The 20,383-nt window shown below is 45.6% G+C and overlaps 2 protein-coding genes across 2 annotated transcripts in view; one reads left to right on the plus strand and one right to left on the minus strand.

Annotated features, from left to right (window-relative positions):
* Nucleotides 1-7,680, minus strand: part of ccser2a (coiled-coil serine-rich protein 2a) — a gene marked incomplete at its 3' end in the record, with an annotated part of 55,898 nt that extends 48,218 nt beyond the window's left edge. Inside the window, exon 1 of the mRNA XM_080016432.1 lies at nt 7,649-7,680. The remainder of the gene's footprint in view (nt 1-7,648) is intronic.
* Nucleotides 7,681-18,705: 11,025 nt separating this feature from the next.
* Nucleotides 18,706-20,383, plus strand: part of sparcl2 (SPARC-like 2) — a gene marked incomplete at its 5' end in the record, with an annotated part of 7,943 nt that continues 6,265 nt past the window's right edge. The window contains one exon of the mRNA XM_080016433.1: nt 18,706-18,768. Within this exon, the coding sequence (XP_079872559.1) occupies nt 18,706-18,768 (63 nt within the window). The remainder of the gene's footprint in view (nt 18,769-20,383) is intronic.

The raw sequence follows: 20,383 nt of genomic DNA on the forward strand, positions 1-20,383 counted from the left end.
TGGTGTTTCTATAGCATGATGGTGTTTCTAGAGCATGATGGTGTTTCTAGAGCATGTTGGTGTTTCTATAGCATGTTGGTGTTTCTAGAGCATGATGGTGTTTCTATAGCATTTTGGTGTTTCTAGAGCATGTTGGTGTTTTTACAGCATGTTGGTGTTTCTACAGCATGTTGGTGTTTCTACAGCATGTTGGTGTTTCTACAGCATGATGGTGTTTCTACAGCATGATGGTGTTTCTATAGCATGTTGGTGTTTCTATAGCATGATGGTGTTTCTAGAGCATGATGGTGTTTCTACAGCATGTTGGTGTTTCTATAGCATGATGGTGTTTCTAGAGCATGATGGTGTTTCTAGAGCATGTTGGTGTTTCTATAGCATGTTGGTGTTTCTAGAGCATGATGGTGTTTCTATAGCATTTTGGTGTTTCTAGAGCATGTTGGTGTTTTTACAGCATGTTGGTGTTTCTACAGCATGTTGGTGTTTCTATAGCATGTTGGTGTTTCTAGAGCATTTTGGTGTTTTTAGAGCATGTTGGTGTTTCTAGAGCATGATGGTGTTTCTAGAGCATGTTGGGTCGAAATTCTCCAACATCTCATATGTGCATTGGATTTTATACACTTTTAGTTGAAGCTTAGAAATTAAGTTATGGGGGACAGCAATTCCTAAATTATATATATTAGATGCACATTTCTATCTAACATATACAGTATATACACGATAGATAGACATAGTTCTACCACCCTGAGTAATCTGATTCATAAAACACACACACCCACCCACACACACACACACACACACACACACACACACACACACACACACACACACACACACACACACACACACACACACACACACACACACACACACACACACACACACACACAATGAGGTCAGACGCCGCAGGCAAGGCAACCAAAGCCTCTTTGCCTTGGGCGGGGTTGGGCGTCGAGGTGGGTGTCTGTGTTTGTTGGGAAGGAAGTCGGATTAAAGGGTTTCCCCCCCCCCCGCACCGCTCATTCATGTCCAGTGTAACATGTCACTGTCACATTGCGGCACATTCCAACACATTTGGGACAAGTTCATATCTGGCTCATCTGGAGAGTTATCCAACCAACCATATATATTTCATCTATTCACGTGCCCATTTTAGTTACCTTCAAGAGAAAACACTAATGGACCACCACAAAACTCCTGTGAAACCTTTGCACACATTTCCAATAAAGAAAAAGTTCCAAAGACAGACTTTTATGTCTGACACAGTGGCTGAGCAGCCTCTATGAAGTGTGCAATCCAAAAAGGGAGACAATTACATGAGACAGATTGATTCATGGCGGATGCGATTCCCTTTCCACTAATCATGGCCCCGGTTCATTCTGCGCGGCAGGTCAGTCCGTTGTGCCCCAGGCGGATCAGTAGCCTACATTTCCCCATTCACCATTGTGTTTCGGCATCACAAGCTGTGACCGGCATTAAACACACGACCCGGCGTGACAGAACTGAGGCAAACGACGCTGTACGGGACTAAACAACCACATTTTCATTCAACGGCTCAGCCGAATGACACATATTCAGAAGGTAGGGCAATAAACCGTGCATGCCATCTGTCAACCGCTCAAATCTGAAGGCCCACCCCTCCCCCCACCCACGATGCAGCGTTGTAAATAACCATCCTTAAACAACGCCGGCATAGAGTTTGAGCCCTGCGCCGGTCAAAACGTAAAACCAGGACTAGCTCGCTGGTCAGTGTAGGTCAGGAAGGGGTCAAATGGGTGAGCCTGCCAATCCATCAAGTTATGCTGTTCATTCTGGGGACGGGGTTTGTGTATGTGCTGTCTTATATGTTTCGTTGGCGGTGATTGCCCTCCAATGACGGTAAGTTAGTTTAATTACAATCTCAACATGGCTGGACGAGGGGGGTGGTGGTGGCTCCAAATACAATACAGTAAATCATGGATGAAAAAAAATAAAAACACAGTACATAGTAAGTGGTTTAGGGCAGATTACTCTGTCCTGGATGCAACGGTATACAGATCTCCATGTTGTACGCCCTGCCTGCCACAGGTCATAGCCAAGACAAAACAAAAAAGTCACCCTGTTCATATTTAGAATATTTAATTCTGACATGGCACCAAAAAAGTACTATCTGTTCCATCACTATACTGCCGCTGTATATTAGGCAGGTATGGAGGTACTGCTTGCCGATAGTTCTTCTTAGTATTCCTATCTGGAGACTTAAGAATTCCCATCTGACTTTTTGTTGATTCATCTTTTATATGCAGGTGTTTGGAAAAGGTCAGGAGATTGCTCTATTACACCTCGACTTCAGAGAATCTGACACAGTCAAGCTGGTGTGGGCTCGCAGAGATATTACATTGCATTGGATACGCAGCTGTTTCCTCTCAATAGCGTGTGTGTGTGTGTGTGTGTGTGTGTGTGTGTGTGTGTGTGTGTGTGTGTGTGTGTGTGTGTGTGTGTGTGTGTGTGTGTGTGTGTGTGTGTGTGTGTGTGTGTGTGTGTGTGTGTGTGTTTAAAAAGACGGTGGCTCTGGATGACATCTCGTACTCTCGTATCGACAGAGAAATACAGCCTCACTGAGTGCCTGCCAAAGAAACCCTCTGCCCTGACTTTCATTTCCAGCCCAGAGGACAGTCATTTTGCACCTGGCAGAGAAACGGAATGCTGGAAAACACAGAGAAAGATGAATCACAAAATCAAGTGTTACGGAGGGCTGATGGTTTGCAGGTGTTTATCCCGTGGTACGTGGAACGGATGATATCAGGAAGAGATCCTCCCAATCTGGTTTAAGGTATGCACTTCGATATATTTGGCTGATGGGGCGACTCGTTTTGTTGCGTCAACATTCTCACGAGAAAGCTCGTTATAATTCAAAACATATGTTTCCAAAGTTTTGGGTCTGTCAGACTCTGAGGAGCACTACTGAGGGTGCCCTCTTCTACCGTCTGCAGCTCATTAAAACATTGCCGACAAGAGTTCTCTCCAGGATGCGAGAGACAGAAAACATCTCACCCACTCTCAGATCGCTGCGCTGGCTTCCTGTTGACGGAATCCGAGCGCCGCCTGGCTGGGGCTCCTCGGTGCGTCTCAGAACTGATAACAGACCACGAGCACCCCTAGGTGCAGCAAGGAGCAGTAAAAAGCAAACTCGATATCTGCTTGAGATTGCTGTCAGTTGCTCTGCACCGTGCGGCTGGAATGGACTCCGCTCAGATCCGTCCTTATCCCGAGCACCCCCCCCCACCTTTGCAACTACAGACGTCCATTCTTCAGGATCAAAACAACGGATGCAGATAAAAGATGACATCCCTTTGGGCTCTGACCTATTGGGTCAGTGGGGCTCAGCGTGATTGGAGGATTTCTCCGACCCGTGATCAATCCCTGTTTCGTCCACTCACCTCCTCAGCTGCTCCCAGAACTCACAGCGCCCCCGTGGATAGAAGGCTTCGAGTGTGAGACCACATCCGTATTTCCTCTCTGCCCTCTTCCTTTCTTGTTCAAATGTTGTTGTTTTTTTCAAATGTCCCTCAGATATTAGAAATTCAAGAAAAGGGTTTGGCTTTACGAATGAGGGAGGAATAGAGACGTTTCAAATGTCTTTCCGGGGGGATATTAATGTTTAGAAGTAAATGCACCCAGAAGGAAAAACAGGGCATTAAAGGTGGGGTAATATAAGGAGATGGGTGAGGTGGAAAAAGACGGAAAAGAGGTTAAAAAAAAACAAGGTTATCTTTAATTGGTCTTGTGAGGGAGAAATTGTTTACTTTACTATATTCACCGGCCGGGTGGAGTTTACCCCCCCCTTTCAAATCCCTGTGTTTCCCTACACAGTAATAAAAGTCCATCTGGGAAAGTTGTGCACTCGAAACAAACCAAAAGAAAAACATGAGCTTCTGTGATTTGAAAACCATGATTGTATTATAAAAACAATACATCACTCAGGCCTTCGTAGTAAACATTCCCTTCAATTCCCTCTCTCCCTCCACCTCGCTCTCTTAACCTCCAACCACCTTGCATACGAGGCTGACTGCCCAAGCCAGATCTGTCCTTTAAGCTGCACAACTAATCAATCACACGCATCAACGGATCAATAACTCTCTAACCCCTGCCCAGCGGAGCCCAGAATGACATCCAGCTGGCGTCGCTCTCAAACCAAGGGCCCCCGTGGATTCATTTGGGGACATTTATTTTTAATGGAAGTACAACACATGCGGACTGTGACACTCCCTTGTCGCGGACAGTGATTTATTCTTTCCATATAGCGCGGAGAAGAACACAAGACGAGTAAGGTCGCCGACATACGGTTCAAGGATATTAAAATATCACATGTGGAGGGAATGGCAAAAATCACATTCGGACATTGACAGTCTTATCGATAACATGCTTTACTCCGTTTCTGACGCAGCTGCGTCATTGTAGCCATTAACCCCTGAACGGGTTTATGCCTTGCTTCCGAAACGGCAGAATGCTTTAAAATACATTGATCGAGGACGGTCTCGAGACAGTCGTAACTGGGGGTCGTCTTCCGCCAGGGAAGTAAGCAGTGACTCATCACGGCACCCTGGCCCCCGAAGGGATGGTCAGAGCACCACTTAAAGGATGGTAAAGGATGAGAGCGGAAGCGAGCCGTACGCACACCACACTCATGTTGACGGGAGCGAGAGGGGAAGGAAAACACGGGAGTGAAGTGCTCGAACCCGCTAATCCGACTGGAAAGCAAGGGAGGTGCCCTCATGTCGCAGGAGTTAATCCAATCAGAGATGGGGGGGGGGGGGGGGGGTAAGGGGGTGGAGAGTGAGGGTGTGGCAAGCTGCAGCATTAAGACGGAGCCCGCTGGGAAACCACATGCTGCCCCATCTGACTCCCACATTCCAATGTTCCACACACACACAAAATTTATGAAACAAAGTACAAGAGCTCTCTAGTGGTGTAATTTTTCACAAATAATGAGCGTGTTACCAAACAAAAAGCAGATTAAAAACTAAAAAAAACATTACCTTCGCTCAACGCAGTCAGGCTGACCTCGCAGAATCGTCCCGACAAGCATGGTTACTAAGGGAACGCTACGCCCCGGTCAGATCATTCTGCATTCTATTTGCTCGTAAGGTATTAAGTGAGGTCAGGTAGCTCTAACTCAGTGGAGAGTACGGAACAGGAAAAATAAGGGACAATTTTTGTTATATTCAGTTGAAGGTCTGTCTGCTCCCAGTGTGTGTAATATCCACCACGTGACTGGTTGTGTGTGGTGCAGCGGGATGTGTGTGCCTCTATGTGGGCGCGAGGGCTGAACCGTCCTTTTTTGGAGGCGAATCTTTAATATTTGATGGGCCTTCTCCAGGGAGAGACACTGAAAACCCAGTCACTGCAACAGTGATTAAAGGAGAGGGGGAACCGCTCCATCTCTAGCCAAGTATAAATGTAAATTATTCCAAAACTTGTAAACATTATTAGTTTCTATCATGGATGCTGTGTTACCCTTAAAGGATAGGTTTGCTTCTTTTTCAAAGCGAGGTCTCATTAAAATGTCGGTTCTCATCATTTATAATATATTCATAGCACAACCTCTTTGAACGCACTGAGTTTCTCACTGTGCTTAAATGCAGTCCAATGGGATGAAGGTTGAAGACATAAAACTAAACTTGCATTAGGCCCATATGTTGGCTACAGCAGTTAGTCAGTAGGAAGCAACAGAACTTCCTGTTTCTAGTCTGTCAAGTCTGTGAATGTAGCCAAAAAAAGAGAGAAATGGTAAAAGAGTTGATAAAATCTCTCTCTCTCAGCCACGCCCGTCAGCTGCGCAAAGCGTCCGGCGACTTCTACCGTCAGGCCATTGCCTCAGTCACAGCGAACCAAAAATGGGCTCAAAAGGTTTTGAGCGGCGATCCCCCAGTGTCCACACGAGCTCAAAATATCACAGGATCGACAGAGGAGACAGTGACTGTGAAAACTACTTCCCTGAAGTCAGCCACACATGAAAAGTGACAGCAGGAGGAGGAATTGGCTGTGATTAGAAGACTAATGTCAATTTGACAACCCTCCCCCCGCCCGAGCAGGTTCCTCAGTTCCTTCTGTTCAGTGTGTGACGCCATTAAGAGTCCTGACTGAAACCCTGCATCCAACAGTCGACACCATCCATGCAATTAGTTTATAAGCAATACAACTGTTTAAAAATGCAGACTAATCCTCCGTCCTCCCATTTTCTTTACCAGCTGAGTATGAGCTTCAGGCAGGGAGGGGGGGCACAAACATTCACTCAGGGTGGGCCATGTGGCAAAAATATCAAATCACAATTATTTCCAGGCAGGATCCCGATCCTGAGACAATTCTTTTTCAAGGTGGTTTTTGAGACCATTTTGCAAGTCACTGAACCGTACACCCAAACTAATTTCCCTTTTTTTAAAAATACAGCCCTGTGAGGTAACAAAACCTAAACTAGAAAAGAAGAATAAGTACCCCCCCGCCAATGTGAATTACGGAAGTACTGGTGTTGTGCCAGGTTCTGCTTGCCCATGAATGGCTCATCAGGCAGGCACAGCGCGAGTTCATATTTTCCGGCCCATATTGTCTCCGCTGCACGTCCGGATTCGGCGTTTCTCCAATCAAAACAAATAGAAATGGTGTTTTCTTTTAGAGTATAATATATATATATTTTTTTTTTTAATATAGATTTTTTTAGTTTTCCATACAAATAAGAAACCAAGGAAATAAAATAAATAGAAATCTTTCTATACAAGATTATATTATATAGTGCTATATTATCATCATCACAAGATTTGCATATTGAGTGGCAGGTATGTGCCGGGGGGGGGGGGGGGGGCGGTTCCCAACGGTGCCCTTCTTATCTGTTATCTATATCTTGTTGTCTGGGCAAGACGTTTTCAGGAGGAATTCCTCATGAACCTCGAAACTCCTGCGATGTGCGCACAGCGGCGTGCACAGCGGCGTGCACAGCGGCGTGCACAGCGGCGTGCACAGCGGCGTGCACAGCGGCGTGCACAGCGGCGTGCACAGCGGCGTGCACGTCACCGGCGCCCCGACCGGGCGTCCCCTCCCGGTGATCAGCGCTCCGCTGTGCTGCTCCGTTTGACCAGAGCGGCAAAATGCTGAGAACCGGAGCTGGGGTTCCATGTGCCTTTTCTTTTTTGTTGAGCACCTGCCCCTTTTAAAGTCTCTATACGGGACTGCGGAGGGGAAGTGAGAACCAATCACCGGTGGTTACTGGTCAGCTCTGAGTGGAGAGGGGGAGAGCCTCTGCTCCAGTTTCAGAAACCATTAAACTGAACTTACACCGTTTAAATTCCCAGATTTTTCCTGGCGGATTAAAAAAAAAAAAAAAAAAAGACGTCAGTCATCAATGTCAATCGCGATCGATTGAGTCGATCTCTGATGTCGGAGTCGACCGCAGATACACAATTTAATGGTAAATCGCCCCAAGCCTATTTAGTAGTACATGTGTTACATTTTTTTTAATGTAGATTTGCACGCAAACATGTAGACGAAACTTAAGTTTCCAATCTTGAGCAAAAAAAAAAGTTAATTTACCCTTTGCTGTAAATATGATCACAAAAAGTCATCACTAGCAACTCCAATTCTCTTTACCCAGATAGCAGATTTATTCATTCACTCATACCTCCTTGTGCTACTGTAGCCTGTCGATTGAGTATCCTCCAAGTGTTCACATCGTGTCTGTCAGAGACGGGAGACAGAAAGAGAAATTAATCAAGAAAATGAGTCATATCCGTGCAGCCACGAAAAACCCCAATGAAAAACTTTTCAATTTACATTTAAATCCTGCTTTGTTTGTTCCTGTGATTGATATGCGGTCTGGCATAATGGACCGATGCTGAGGAGGCAAAGGGTTGGTTGATGGTTAAATATGTGAAATCCAATTTGGTTCGCCTCGCGAGCAGCGCTGATATCCATACTTCCATCAATCCTAATTGCATTCTTCCTGCCACCACTCCCATCTCAGCGCCTCTCTCTCACAGACACACAAACAATTATTATAATTTTTCAAATAGACGAGACAAATGAAAACCCCTCATTCACAGAAATTCACTTTAAATACTATGAATAAGTACAATAAGTAAATATGTGTATGTTTGTGTGTGTGTGTGTGTGTGTGTGCGCGTGCGTGCGTGCATATAAGCTTCCCACCTTCATCCTTTTACGATGTATGGGAGGTTTGCTGTAGTGTGGGTTGCTCCCTGTATGTTTTTGTGTGACCATGTGACAGAATTGCCCGTGTCCATTCCCTCTATAGTGCATCTAGCAGCCCCCTTTAAGTCCCTCATTCTGATTCTGGCAGACGGGGGGGGGGGTATTAAGCATCTCCTGGTAACAGCCGAGACGTCAATCACTGTCAGAGAAACTATTAGGAATCGTTTGTACAGACGGGAGCCAGAGAAAGGGTTGCCAGTAATAATCTGATGACATACGTTTCGCTGGAGGACAGCTCTTAGTGCATGACTTTAAGCTAGTCATAACAAACCACCGCTCACTCGAGAAAATGAAGCCTGCGATCGGACAGTTTACAGCTATGATCCGCTGGACTACATCCAAGGACAATCATTTCCCCAAGACCTTAACTTGCTCCTTGATGATTTGGCAGTAGGCTGTTGGGATCATAGATCAACGCAAATACACGGGTGTGTGTGGCACTCACTATCATTGAGATTGATATTTGGCTTTCCTTTTCGTGTCTCCTCATTCCTTTTCCTCTCCCCGTCTAAGCTTAACAACTACTCCCGCTTGAAGCTACAATAATAATATAACAATTTTATTCACTTGTGCAACTTGATCATGATACAGAGACGGAGGGAATCGCCGGGCTGTGCTCTCGGTTAAGGAGGAAACACCCTCATGCCCAGAACTGTCAGTCCCCGCTCAGTCCCCACCCCCTCAACCACCCACTTACCCCCGCGTTTTTTTTAGGCCTCGGGTCTGTTTTTCCGGCCACAAAGCGTAAACTGGAGTGTGGATTCCCTGAGAAGTGCATTCAAAAGTGAAAATATTGAATTACCAAGCCTGGTATGCATCAACCTCATACATGCATCACATATAAAATCACATATAAAATCACATATAAAATCGCCGATGTGCGGTCCTAACGTGGATTACTTTTTCACCACAACAAATCCTCACTTATGTAAAAGAATATTCATCATTCCTGCAGGAAAACCAATATCAGGCCCAGGAATACACTTTACTTCACTAGTGCATTCAAAATGTAAGACTTCCTCAGACATTTAAATGGCAGTTTAACAAAATGTCAATGATTCAGTCTTGTGTTTCACGATGGAAGATGAAACTGCCAGTTAGTCATACTGTGGGAAAAGACTCTTTGGGACGCGGAGCCCTGAAGCCCCCGCTGGTTCCCTACTCGCTTGTTTACTGAATGTGCATTATGACATGTGTCCCGTGTCCAAATTGCACCAAATTAGACACTGCACATCCTTGGGTCCTCAGCAAAACACCCGCCAAGTGTGAAGTAGATCGGATGAACGGGTGTCCGCGCACGCACGCACAAACCTACAAAATGATGTGACGCTTTCGCGGTGGTGACATGTCACTTGTGGAGGGTTAGAAGCATCTTGGAGGAGGAGCAGCCATGTTTGGCGATGCTCATGCTGAGACCAAGGCTGAACGATTTGGGAAAATTATCAAATTAAGATTTCTTTGGACCAATATTGCGATTGCGATTTAGTATGTGAGGTTTTTTTAAAGTTCTTATCTTCTGTTTTATTCACTAAACACAAGCAATAAATTGTATGACCAACACAACATTGGATACAGTCAATATATGAACTGCTCTTTCCTGTCGGCCAGGCCCACATGTTATGGTGAAAGGACATGGATTGATGCATGAATTGATATGAATAACATCTTTATTTAACTATTGATCTGTAAAAATAAAAACCTTCAATCACAGCAGAATATTGAATGACTGATTTAACTTCACACCTTGTAATTGTTCGAATCTGAAAATTTACATTTGAAAAATATGCTGCGTTTCAGCAGAAATGTAAAATTTTCCACAAAAACGTTGCACGCATACATCCACATGTGCCCACGAACAGCTCTATGCTCATTAATTAAAAAAAATAACATAAAAATGGTCAAATAAATACTAAAAACAAACGCAGTGTTCTAGAAGAGGCTCCGTGCAGACTCTACAGGTATCCGTGCTCTGCCAGCAGCACACTCCGCGCACAGGGCACCGCAGGCCAGGCTGGAGCACCTGGTCACGGAGAAAGGGTCCCCGTTGACCCCGTTTGGGTCCATAAAGGAGACGTAAAACAAAATAAAAACACACTGTTTTGGTGCGCCGACCGCGGTCACCCCATTGCTGCCACGAGTGATCTTCCTTTCCGGGCGCCCTAGGTATCGCCTCTGGGAAGAGACGACCCTGGGAAAATTAAAAAAAAATAATAATAAGAATATAGTTTTTCTTTTTTTTTTATAAATCGCAGCCTTTGCAATTAGAAAATTGCATTCTATTAAACTGCTTTGCATTTGATTAATCGTTCAGCCCTAACGCAGACATCAACCGTCACGAAAAAGCATCGTTGATCCCTATCGCTCAGAACAGAGTTAAGATAGTGCTGGTTGTCGTTAGCCTTTCAAGGTTAAATTGTACAAAAGTCAACTTGTCCATACACATGCTGCTTGAGCCAAGAGAAACTCCATCTCCTCGCGCTGCAAGCAGATTACTAAGGCCACATTTCACCAAGCATTATCGGCATTACAGAATTACCACCATATCACGTGTTAGAGGTCCTTTCAATACTGCAAATACTCAGTCAGCGAGCACAGGATCCCAACGTGGGGAGGAAGGAAACTTGGTGCGACGGTTTGTTTTGTGATGTATAATGCGGCTTTGTTCTGTGTTCTCTTAGAAGCTTACAGGAATTCAAAGAATAAATGTGTTTTTGCTGCACTTACAGATTCATTCGTTAAGGGTCTTTAATTTAATCCCCCAACTTAATCCCTTGACCACATGATTGTTAGACAAAGACACACGTGGACACGCAAAAAAAATAAAATAAAATACTGGGAGCAACCCACACCACACCACCTTAAAAGGTTAAAGGTGGAATGCTTATATGCACACAAAGCTAGGAGTAACTTGGACGTTCTGACAAGGAGATGCACAGGTTATAACACACACACACACACACACACACACACACACACACACACACACACACACACACACACACACACACACACACACACACACACACACACACACACACACACACACACACACACACACACACACATTCCGGCTGCATCCTGGCACCAGCCCAGACGTTCTTTGATAACATAACAATGACATCACTCACTCTTCTCTACAAAAGGGCCTCCATTCGCCCTGACGGTGAATTAATTCCGTCACGCCTCGAGCTTAACCCTCGGCTGAGTTGCTCACTTGGCTTAAGTTCTGATTTCACCCCGAACAAATGGGAGTGAGTCATCAGCACTGCGACCCAACCCGCGGCAGTAAACGTATCACAAAGCTACAGCTCTCCATTGGACACTCCAGACAGACCCTGAGCACACGGCGCCTTTTTAAATAGCTCTCTTTAAATAGTTGCCTGTTCGCTATGGATTCCTGAATTAAAAACGGATGAGGCAGCACTGCAGACTTCAACTTCCTCCCTTTCCTTACTTGCTGCCTTTCTTTTTCCTGTCTCTCTCTCCCTCTCTCACGCTGCTCTTCCAAGCAGTTTTGTTACCTTCAACAGATCGTCCTTCAAAGTAAATGGCCAACAGTTACACGTGGACAAGGGAGACGATGCATACTCAAAGGACGTCCTATGATGTCATGTGTGACGTAGTGGCCATTTTATACTAAATTACCATCAAGACCTACTGGGAAAATCGAAGAGCTGTGCCTTCTCTGAGCCTTCCCAACAAGTGTCCGCCTCCTACAGCCAGGAGGTTAGATTAAAAAAAAATAAATCTCCTCCTTTCTAAATGTCTAAATGTTTTATTGTGGAAGGAACTGGGCCTCTGCGAGACTTTGACTCACCCTCTGCTAGATTCTGCAATTCAATTCTGCACCGGAGCCTCAATATTTGACAGACAAGGGAGAGAGATTGACAGGGTCAGAATTTTTATTTATTTTTATTTTTCACCCTGAAGGAATTACAGGTGCAGGTGGAGACAACATTGACAAAATACAGTTGTGGCTGAAACAATTGATAGAAGAACCAATTCAAGACCCGAAAGAGAAAAGGGAACATTCTACTCTGTTCATCGGCTGGCTGCTATCGCAGAGCTGCCTTCGATGCAAATAAGCTATTTGAATGCAATTTTTATGGCAGGTGCGAAAGGTCGCGAATGGAGTTTGGAACAGCCATTGGTTTTGTCGGGGAACGCTCTCATAAAAAATATGTAAATCATCATCTTTGGTTAAATAATCCAATACCCAACCAAATTCAGCCTCAGCTTTCACATGTTTCAAGTGACATCTTTAAGGGCCCCATAATAGTTTTACAAAAGCAGCAGATTGCTAGGAATAAAGACAGCATGTGCTAAAAAATATATACACTAATTTTGACCGAATACCTCGATTACGCTCATATTTTTGGGGTGGCAACTGGTGCTTTCATAACATATTTACACACAACGGGCATTGATTAGAACAGCTAGAACAGTCTATGAAGTTCTAAAAATTGCACTCCTTTAACTCTAATGAAGCCTTTGAAACAACATTTAACTGTCCCACAATATCATCCCAGATGATAACTGGTCTCATATCACAATGTCGATGGTGTAGGTCAATATATTGCCGAGCATGGCTTTACAGCAACTCGGTGTCTGGACAATGAATGAAATCATCGTCGCCGTGATCCCGACGCCTCTTGAGCCACAGTGCAAACGCACACTCGACCTGAACGGTCATGACACCTGACACCCGAGTAAACACAACTTAACCCCCTGTATAAACAACGGCAGGACATGTGTATTGATTTAAACTAAAATACTTTCCCATCACTCAACCGATTCAAATTCTTGACGTACAAATGGGGATTTCAACATGTTGTCATATGATAGCGGTTTGGCTCTTATTCAGTAGCAGTGTAGTCCCCATGTGCTGGAACCCACACTGAGTCGGGAGTTTGATTCAACGCTGTGTTCATCCATGTTAAAAGTAGTTTGAAGCGCAGTGAGCTGTTGTGGTAATGATTATCTCAGAGAGAACAACACAGAGCAATAGCTGTAACTTGAATAATAACTCATTCCAAATGAATGCTGTCTAGGTGTCCCCTGCTTTATTAATTCATTTATTTATTCGTTGCGTTGTGCCCGGTCTCCACAAAAGTTCAAGTCGAATTAATCACTTCAAAAAGTCACCGACACCTCCTCCAGCGTCAGCACGACAGATTTACTGAGCCGGCATGCGTGTAGACCGGCGCTGGGAAGCGCGGTTAAACCTGTGGTCTTACGGAGGCAACTCGGGCTGATAAGCGCGGCTATGTATATCTCTAATGATAGGCCACATGCGGGGTGGGGTGGGGTGGGGTGTGGGGTGGGGGTGGCAACTAAAAGGGGAAGCTGGACCAGACTAAAGTCAAAGTCACATCAGCTCGCCGGTCCCTGAGCACATCACCGCAGCCGCATGCACAAAAGCAGCGCGTCTGAATGACCTCACCTCTGTGCCGTGTAATTACCGCGCCACCACACTACACTGATATTTAGTTCCAGTCAATGAGAGTGACATAAAGCTAGACACCTAAACACACATACAGTACAATGCACTTTGCATACACATAATGTGTGTATGTAACATGCATCATTTATGAATACACTCACACCCCCACACACGTTCGGATTAGTCATATATTTTTATAGAAAGTAGGTCAACACCATGATACAATGAAACAACACACGCAGGCAGACAGGCGCACAAACCCACTCATAACAGACATAAAACAAAGTCCAATTATGATTACGCAAAGCATCCAATACTAGTAATGTTGTGCGCCAAACACTCACCGTACCCCCCGCCGACCCTCTATGTCTCAGTTTGTGACTCCTGGCACCGGGATGCAATGCAAGAATATGACTCAACACCTCTCTGAGCTGTGGGCACGGTAGCTCTACGCGTTGGGCTTGTGTATCTTCAGGGACGTTGTGGTCTCCTGGAATTCTGAACATGCGCTCCTGCACACATGCCATGACAGTGAGGTATATCCTCACACACGGCCAGCTAAATGGGCCGTAATAATTATTGATGGTGAAGGGCCCCCACATATGCAGACATATACCCTGACGCGCAATACAGACAGGCTGTTAAAAAAAAACAAAAAAACCTTGCATACTAACTGCGATTTGGGGGGTCTTTATGAAGACCCACAGTGGAGACACTCAGCTGTTGTTGGGCGGAATTGTATCGTAAACACAGCCAGCCAAAGTGGCGCGTCAAGAAGCATGCCAACAGGTGCCTGCGAAACACACACGTGGGCGTGCGGGTGTGTGTGTGTGTGTGTGTGTGTGTGTGTGTGTGTTGTGTCTAAGTACGACCCCACCCACACATAGGAGCACCACAGTGGTATCCATCTCACTTACACATATGGGATGTATGGGCAATCCGTCATGCTGTGAGGAATGCCTTCTCCCAATGTTTAATGGGGTGTTGATGCCAGTGCAGTCTGGGTCGCGATGGAGTGCAGCCTGAAATGGCACAGGACCGGGTGCAGAGCTGCCGGACAGCCACGTCAGACATATCAATGCGTGAGGCACATTGCACATTGTATCGAGGGTTTGAGTGTTAATAGGTTGTGAAGTTTGAAACTACTGCCCATGTCATCTAACGGAGTTGTGCTTGACGTGTGCATCATCGGGCCTGACACACACAGTTTCCATTGTGATATCACAGTTAGTGCATTAGTATTATCATCGGCACGTTAATTTTTTTTATACAACATATTTGTATAAAAGCCCGGCCATGCCCATCGATTCACAGCACAGTGGATTTTGGACGGGGGATTGAAAGGGCGAGTGGGCTGCTGTGCCCACTCACAGCCCGAGGAGAGGAAGTGTGAGGAGCACTTCCATGAGATACCCCGGGGGGTGGGGGTCATGTTTACGGGGACATTTACCCCGGGTGGCGGCCAGGTGAACAGTTAAAAAAAAAACTTTTCTCCTCAACTGACCTGATTTCAAAGGATCGGGTTTGTTTGGTTGTTTTACATTGCAAATAGGAGTAACTGGAATATCACACACACACACACACACACACACACACACACACACACACACACACACACACCTCTCTAGGGAATAAGGATATTTAGGACTTTATTAAGAAGGCATCGAATAAGATGGAATAGCACATGTATAGTAAAATATAATGTAGGAAAATAAAATATGTATAAATAAAATATATAATAAACTTATCTTATCTCATATAACTAATAAATAACAATAAAAACAATGAAACTAACAATAATAATAACAATGTGAACTGAACGATTCAACGTATTTACCTTGGTCAGGACGCATCCATCCAGTGGTTCTGCCTCTGGGGCTCAATATTCAACCTGTTACGAGTAGGGTGGAGGTCCACACTTCACGGTCCATCCCTCAAACGGAGGGGAGCTTGTCTGGGAGGCGGTGAATCCGGGTGAAGCGTCGCGCTGCGGCTGAAGGGAAACACAGCGGGAGACTTTAAGAAACGTCCCCCGGCGGTGGGACGCCGACACCCGGCGCCGGGACGCCGACACGCGGGGCAGGCTGGAGTAGTCAACCGCGGGGCGGTCGATACGCCGGCCGCGGCGACGGTGGACGCGTCCGGCCCCTCCGTAAATACCTCGTTTTGTCGCCGGTTAACGGGGTTCCTGGGCTCCGCGCAGCAGGGCTCCGTGCTCGTTCCGTCGCCGGAGCATCCTCTCCCCGTCGCCGCGCCGCCCCAGTGGGTGGAGAGCTCGGGTGTCGACGGGCTTTCGTGGTGCGTTCGACTGCGACTCGGAAATCGGAAATCCCGGCCCGGGATTCCCCAGCGCCGCCCCGACTTCCCACCTCAGCGCTTTACGTTGCGTCTGTTCGGGACGTCATGGACGCCCTGTGCTTTGACCAAGTTCCGAAACTGTGCTAAATGTGAAGCGAACTAAGTTATTTTAACATAGTTTGAGCGAAACCACTGACAACTTTTGATCGCGGTTTGACGTGTTTTCAAACAAAACCCACGCACAACTGCGCTGCCGCGCGATTGTGACGTCGGGACCGTTTATCCGTTACCGGTCGTTCGCGCTTCTCCGAGTTTCGAATTTCAACAGGACGCGGAAGGTCAACGTCGCACAATGTCGATTTCAAGGCGTTTTGGGGGTAAATATCAGCGTCCCCCGTTGTGACATTTGCGCGACTTTCCCTACGCTGAGGCGTTCTGACTGGTTTGCAACGCAGACCCGTTTTGGTAAAGTCCTCCCACTTCGGCGATCACAGGGCTCCAGGTGTGACGTCACACCGTGGGGGTCAACTCGACAATAAGAATAAGAACAATAACAACAACGACAACAACAACTTTCTGTGTAAAGTGCCTTTCGAAGGCACCTCTTGAAACGCCGCGAGTAACTTCGACCTCTCTCTGCGGGCGGAGCGTTCTACATAGGGAGCTGTAAAGGCAATGCTTGAAAAACCACCGGACCTGTAGGTCCAAGCGGTGAGCGAACATGTGCGACTACGGAGAGAATAAGTCTACGTGCTTGAAATCGCACACTTGTAACATATATATATGTATTTATATTGTAAAACCCAGGTTCTGTGCATCTGCTACCGCCAGGAAAATCAATTCCTTCAATATTTATTTAGTCAATTTTACTTTTAGAATCAGAATCACCGTATTCGCCAAGTGGGTTTTCTCATACAATGAATTTGCCGTGGCTTGTTGGTGCATAACATACAACATAGAGAATAAACAATGTGCGCGATATGTTCAATATATGTCTTTTTTTATAGTGCACTAACTAGGGCAGGAATGGGGGGGGGGGGGGGGGTTGACCAGGGGAAAAGTAGAGAGAACAAGGATGTCCTTGATGTGCGTTACTGTAACGCATTTTGGCCCATTGCATTTTATTATATGTATTTATATTAGATTTATTTTGTATTGTTTATTATTATTTTATTATAGTTTCCACACCTTTTTCGTTGGACTTCGGATGGACCTAAATGTCATCAACCAATTTGACCACTAGAGGGCAGTCTCTCAATAGTTTCTCTGTACCTGACAGCAGTATTTGTCCTGAACATATTTCTGTCCCACCTTTGTGTGTTCCACTGCAATGCAAGGTTTTTTTTTAGCCTGCCCAGTGGTATTGACCTCTCTGCGGCTTTATCCGCGTGTGTTTTGTTATGGATGTTCATTTAAAAGAAGGGGGAAATAAATCTTGTTCCACGTCAAATGTTGCGTTTCTGTCTCTCTGTCTCCACCGCTGAATTTCTCTCTAGATGTTTTTGAATATGAGGAGTTTAGGTTTGGCATGGTTCCATGGGTAGATATATAGGCCAAAGAGAACACATGGTTCTCTCGCTCTCTCTCTATCTCTCTACCCGTGATTTGTATCTGGTTTTGCTGGGGTTTTTTGTTTTTTTTTGGTTCCTTCGTAATGAAGTTTCTGCTGCTGTGACATGACTTACTGAATAGAAAGGAACCTTGAAAGTAAAAAAAATAATAATAAGTCTCTCTCTGTCACTCTGTCACTCACAATTTTGAGCGGCCTGCAGCATATATTCCCATCTAATTTGAATATTAGAACCGCGTCTCGCACTGATTATAGACATGATAAAGCAGGGACCAGCACGGACCTCCAACAAACCTCCAAACTTTGACGTCAGCAAAGAACTAATGTTGAGACAAAGAAAAAAAAAAACGGGGGGGGGGTCGCAAGGGGAAAAAGTACATGTTGAAAGCAGAGAGGAGGGGCAGATAAGGCAAGAATGCAAAAAGGAGGTATCAAATGGAAGAAGAGGACGAATAGTATAGACAGGCAGTAAAAAAAAAAAAAAAAAGAGGTGAGAGGGAGAGAGAAGGGTTCGCTGCTGGCACTGGCGTCCAGGAAAAGAAGCCCGGAGCACAGCAAGTGAAGAACGCCGGAGGAGGGAGAGAGAGAGAGGGGGAGAGAGAGCGAGAGAGAGACCCTGGTAAGATGGAGTTTTTTTTTTTTGTTTTTTTTTTGTAGAAATCGACACGTAAAACGATAATGACTTCCTGGGTGAAATGCCCACTCTGTGTAACCTAACACCCTCAATTCCACCCTAATGGGTAGAGATGGTCTGTATAACTCAATGAGCCGCATTGTTCCTTGTGGCATTACTGGGCTGACGGTGGACTCTTACTGGCCCCCTGACGTAACATATGCTGCACGCTGGACTGAAGGAAATGAGGGGAAATATGTATTATGTGTTCATCATTTGTGCACACTTGACCCGGACATATCGCCGAGTCAGTTTCGCTGTATTTTGCCATCTTTCCCCTTGAAATGACTCCCGTCGCGACTCCCAGTCATGACCTCGGCGTTTTATTTCCCTATCTATTTCATTCTCACGTGTGATCTTGGAAGCGTATCCTCTTGTAAGGATATAATTCATGGCTCAGTTTTGTGTCGCTTACCCCCTTTATGAAGTCACATTCGCCGACACTTTCCCTCTTTCTTTTCCGCCAAAGCGGACGATTCAGCCATGTCTCCCAAACTGACCTTTGGCCTCTTTGTCGTCCTGAGCCTCCGGACCGGTGCCGCCCCGGTGAGTACAACGGAAATCGAACGTTACACCAAAAATACACGGTTGCCCCTAAATTTGCTCAACGACAATATCGTATATAACTACAAAAGAATTACAGGTTGGTCCTGGAAAAAACAGCGTGACCTTGATTAAACACATTTGAGTGTTTAATGTCCGTACGACCACGAGCGATCCCGCCTCTGAGGTCTTAAATCACTCGACTTGAATTGAGGCTGACTTGGAGCGAGGGGAAAGGTTCTGTATTTTCACGTCGGGAAGGCACCTGCTCCCCATCTGCTGCGGGGGAAACGTCGTACAGCAGATGCGGCGCCTGGCGCGCACTACAAAGGTCAGAGAATTATTTGTTTTTGAAGCGGCGGGGGATGTCGGGCGGGAGGGGTCGCGATGGGTCCAGTCGCGTTTTTGTCTGTTATCCCCGCGGTAGAAGCTACCGTGCTGCTGTAGGTTTGAAGGGAGAGGAGAAGTCAAGCAAAAATGGATCATTTTTATTTAACCTGTGACACATACTTGTAGGGGGGTTTTGCAGACGAGGTTCAATCGATATCAAACTAAACTGATCCCAAATCCTAAAAAATCCTAAATGAAGCCAGACTTTGATAAATATTAAATATGGAAAAGGGAGAGAGTTTGAAATGTTTCGCACGCCCACAACAGCCAGTGGATTTGGAGCCAGGGGCACAGAGACATGGAGACGAGACCAGAGCCACTTGGCTTCACGGTGCAGCACCATGGCGGGCGGTGTGACACCGGCATTCATCCAAAGATAGACCTGCCTCTGGGCAGGTTCAATTTAAGCCTTCACTTAAAGACCTGGATAAGCTCTAATTCTCCATCTGGAAATCTATTTTTTAAAACCCAAGGCTAAGTCTGAGGCTACTCTAATCCATGAGGGAGAAAGGCCATTTCAATTAGTCCAGATTGAAAGTGTAATTTAGTCCAAGATTATTCGTCATTTCAGTCATTTTGTGTCCGTGCAACCGCCCCGTAGACTTCTTGGAGTTTTTCTTCAGTTGAGATAAGGGGATGCAGTTGATTTCTATGTGAAATGCGATTATGGGCTGTGTAAATAACCTTGACTAACTTGACTTCACACATTCTGCAGGGAGTTATCGGAATACGCAGAACATTGTGATTCTTTACTCACAGTTTAGATAACAAGCGTTTGGAACGGGGACATTTTTGTCCCAGTTCTAAAGCCCGCCTCACACCGAATCGGTCAAATTCCAAGCAGCAAGAACCAACTGGAAGTGGGTTAAATCCTATGGAGAGTCGAAAGAGCTATACCGCGCCGCTGTGCCGAATTTCCGCATCCGATCCAGGCTCCGGGATGCGTTCAAATTTTTCGACTCATGCGACAAGGTTTGGGCCGAGACTACGACCGGAAGTTACGCCACGTTTTAAAATCTCTTAGTGTGTATTATAGATATAAAAAAAAAAAAATCACACTTTGTAAACACTATTTAAAATAGAAATGTAAAGTCTGGTTCATAGAAAACGGTAAATTTCCAGCTGATCATTTTCCACCAGACACAGTTCCCCCTGACGGCCACGAGGGGGGAGATTCAACTGTCAGATAGGATTACGGATTCTGTGTGAAGTAGGCTTAAGCACAGCT

This window comes from Zeus faber, assembly GCF_960531495.2.
Source record: "Zeus faber genome assembly, chromosome: 16".
Lineage (NCBI taxonomy): Eukaryota > Metazoa > Chordata > Actinopteri > Zeiformes > Zeidae > Zeus > Zeus faber.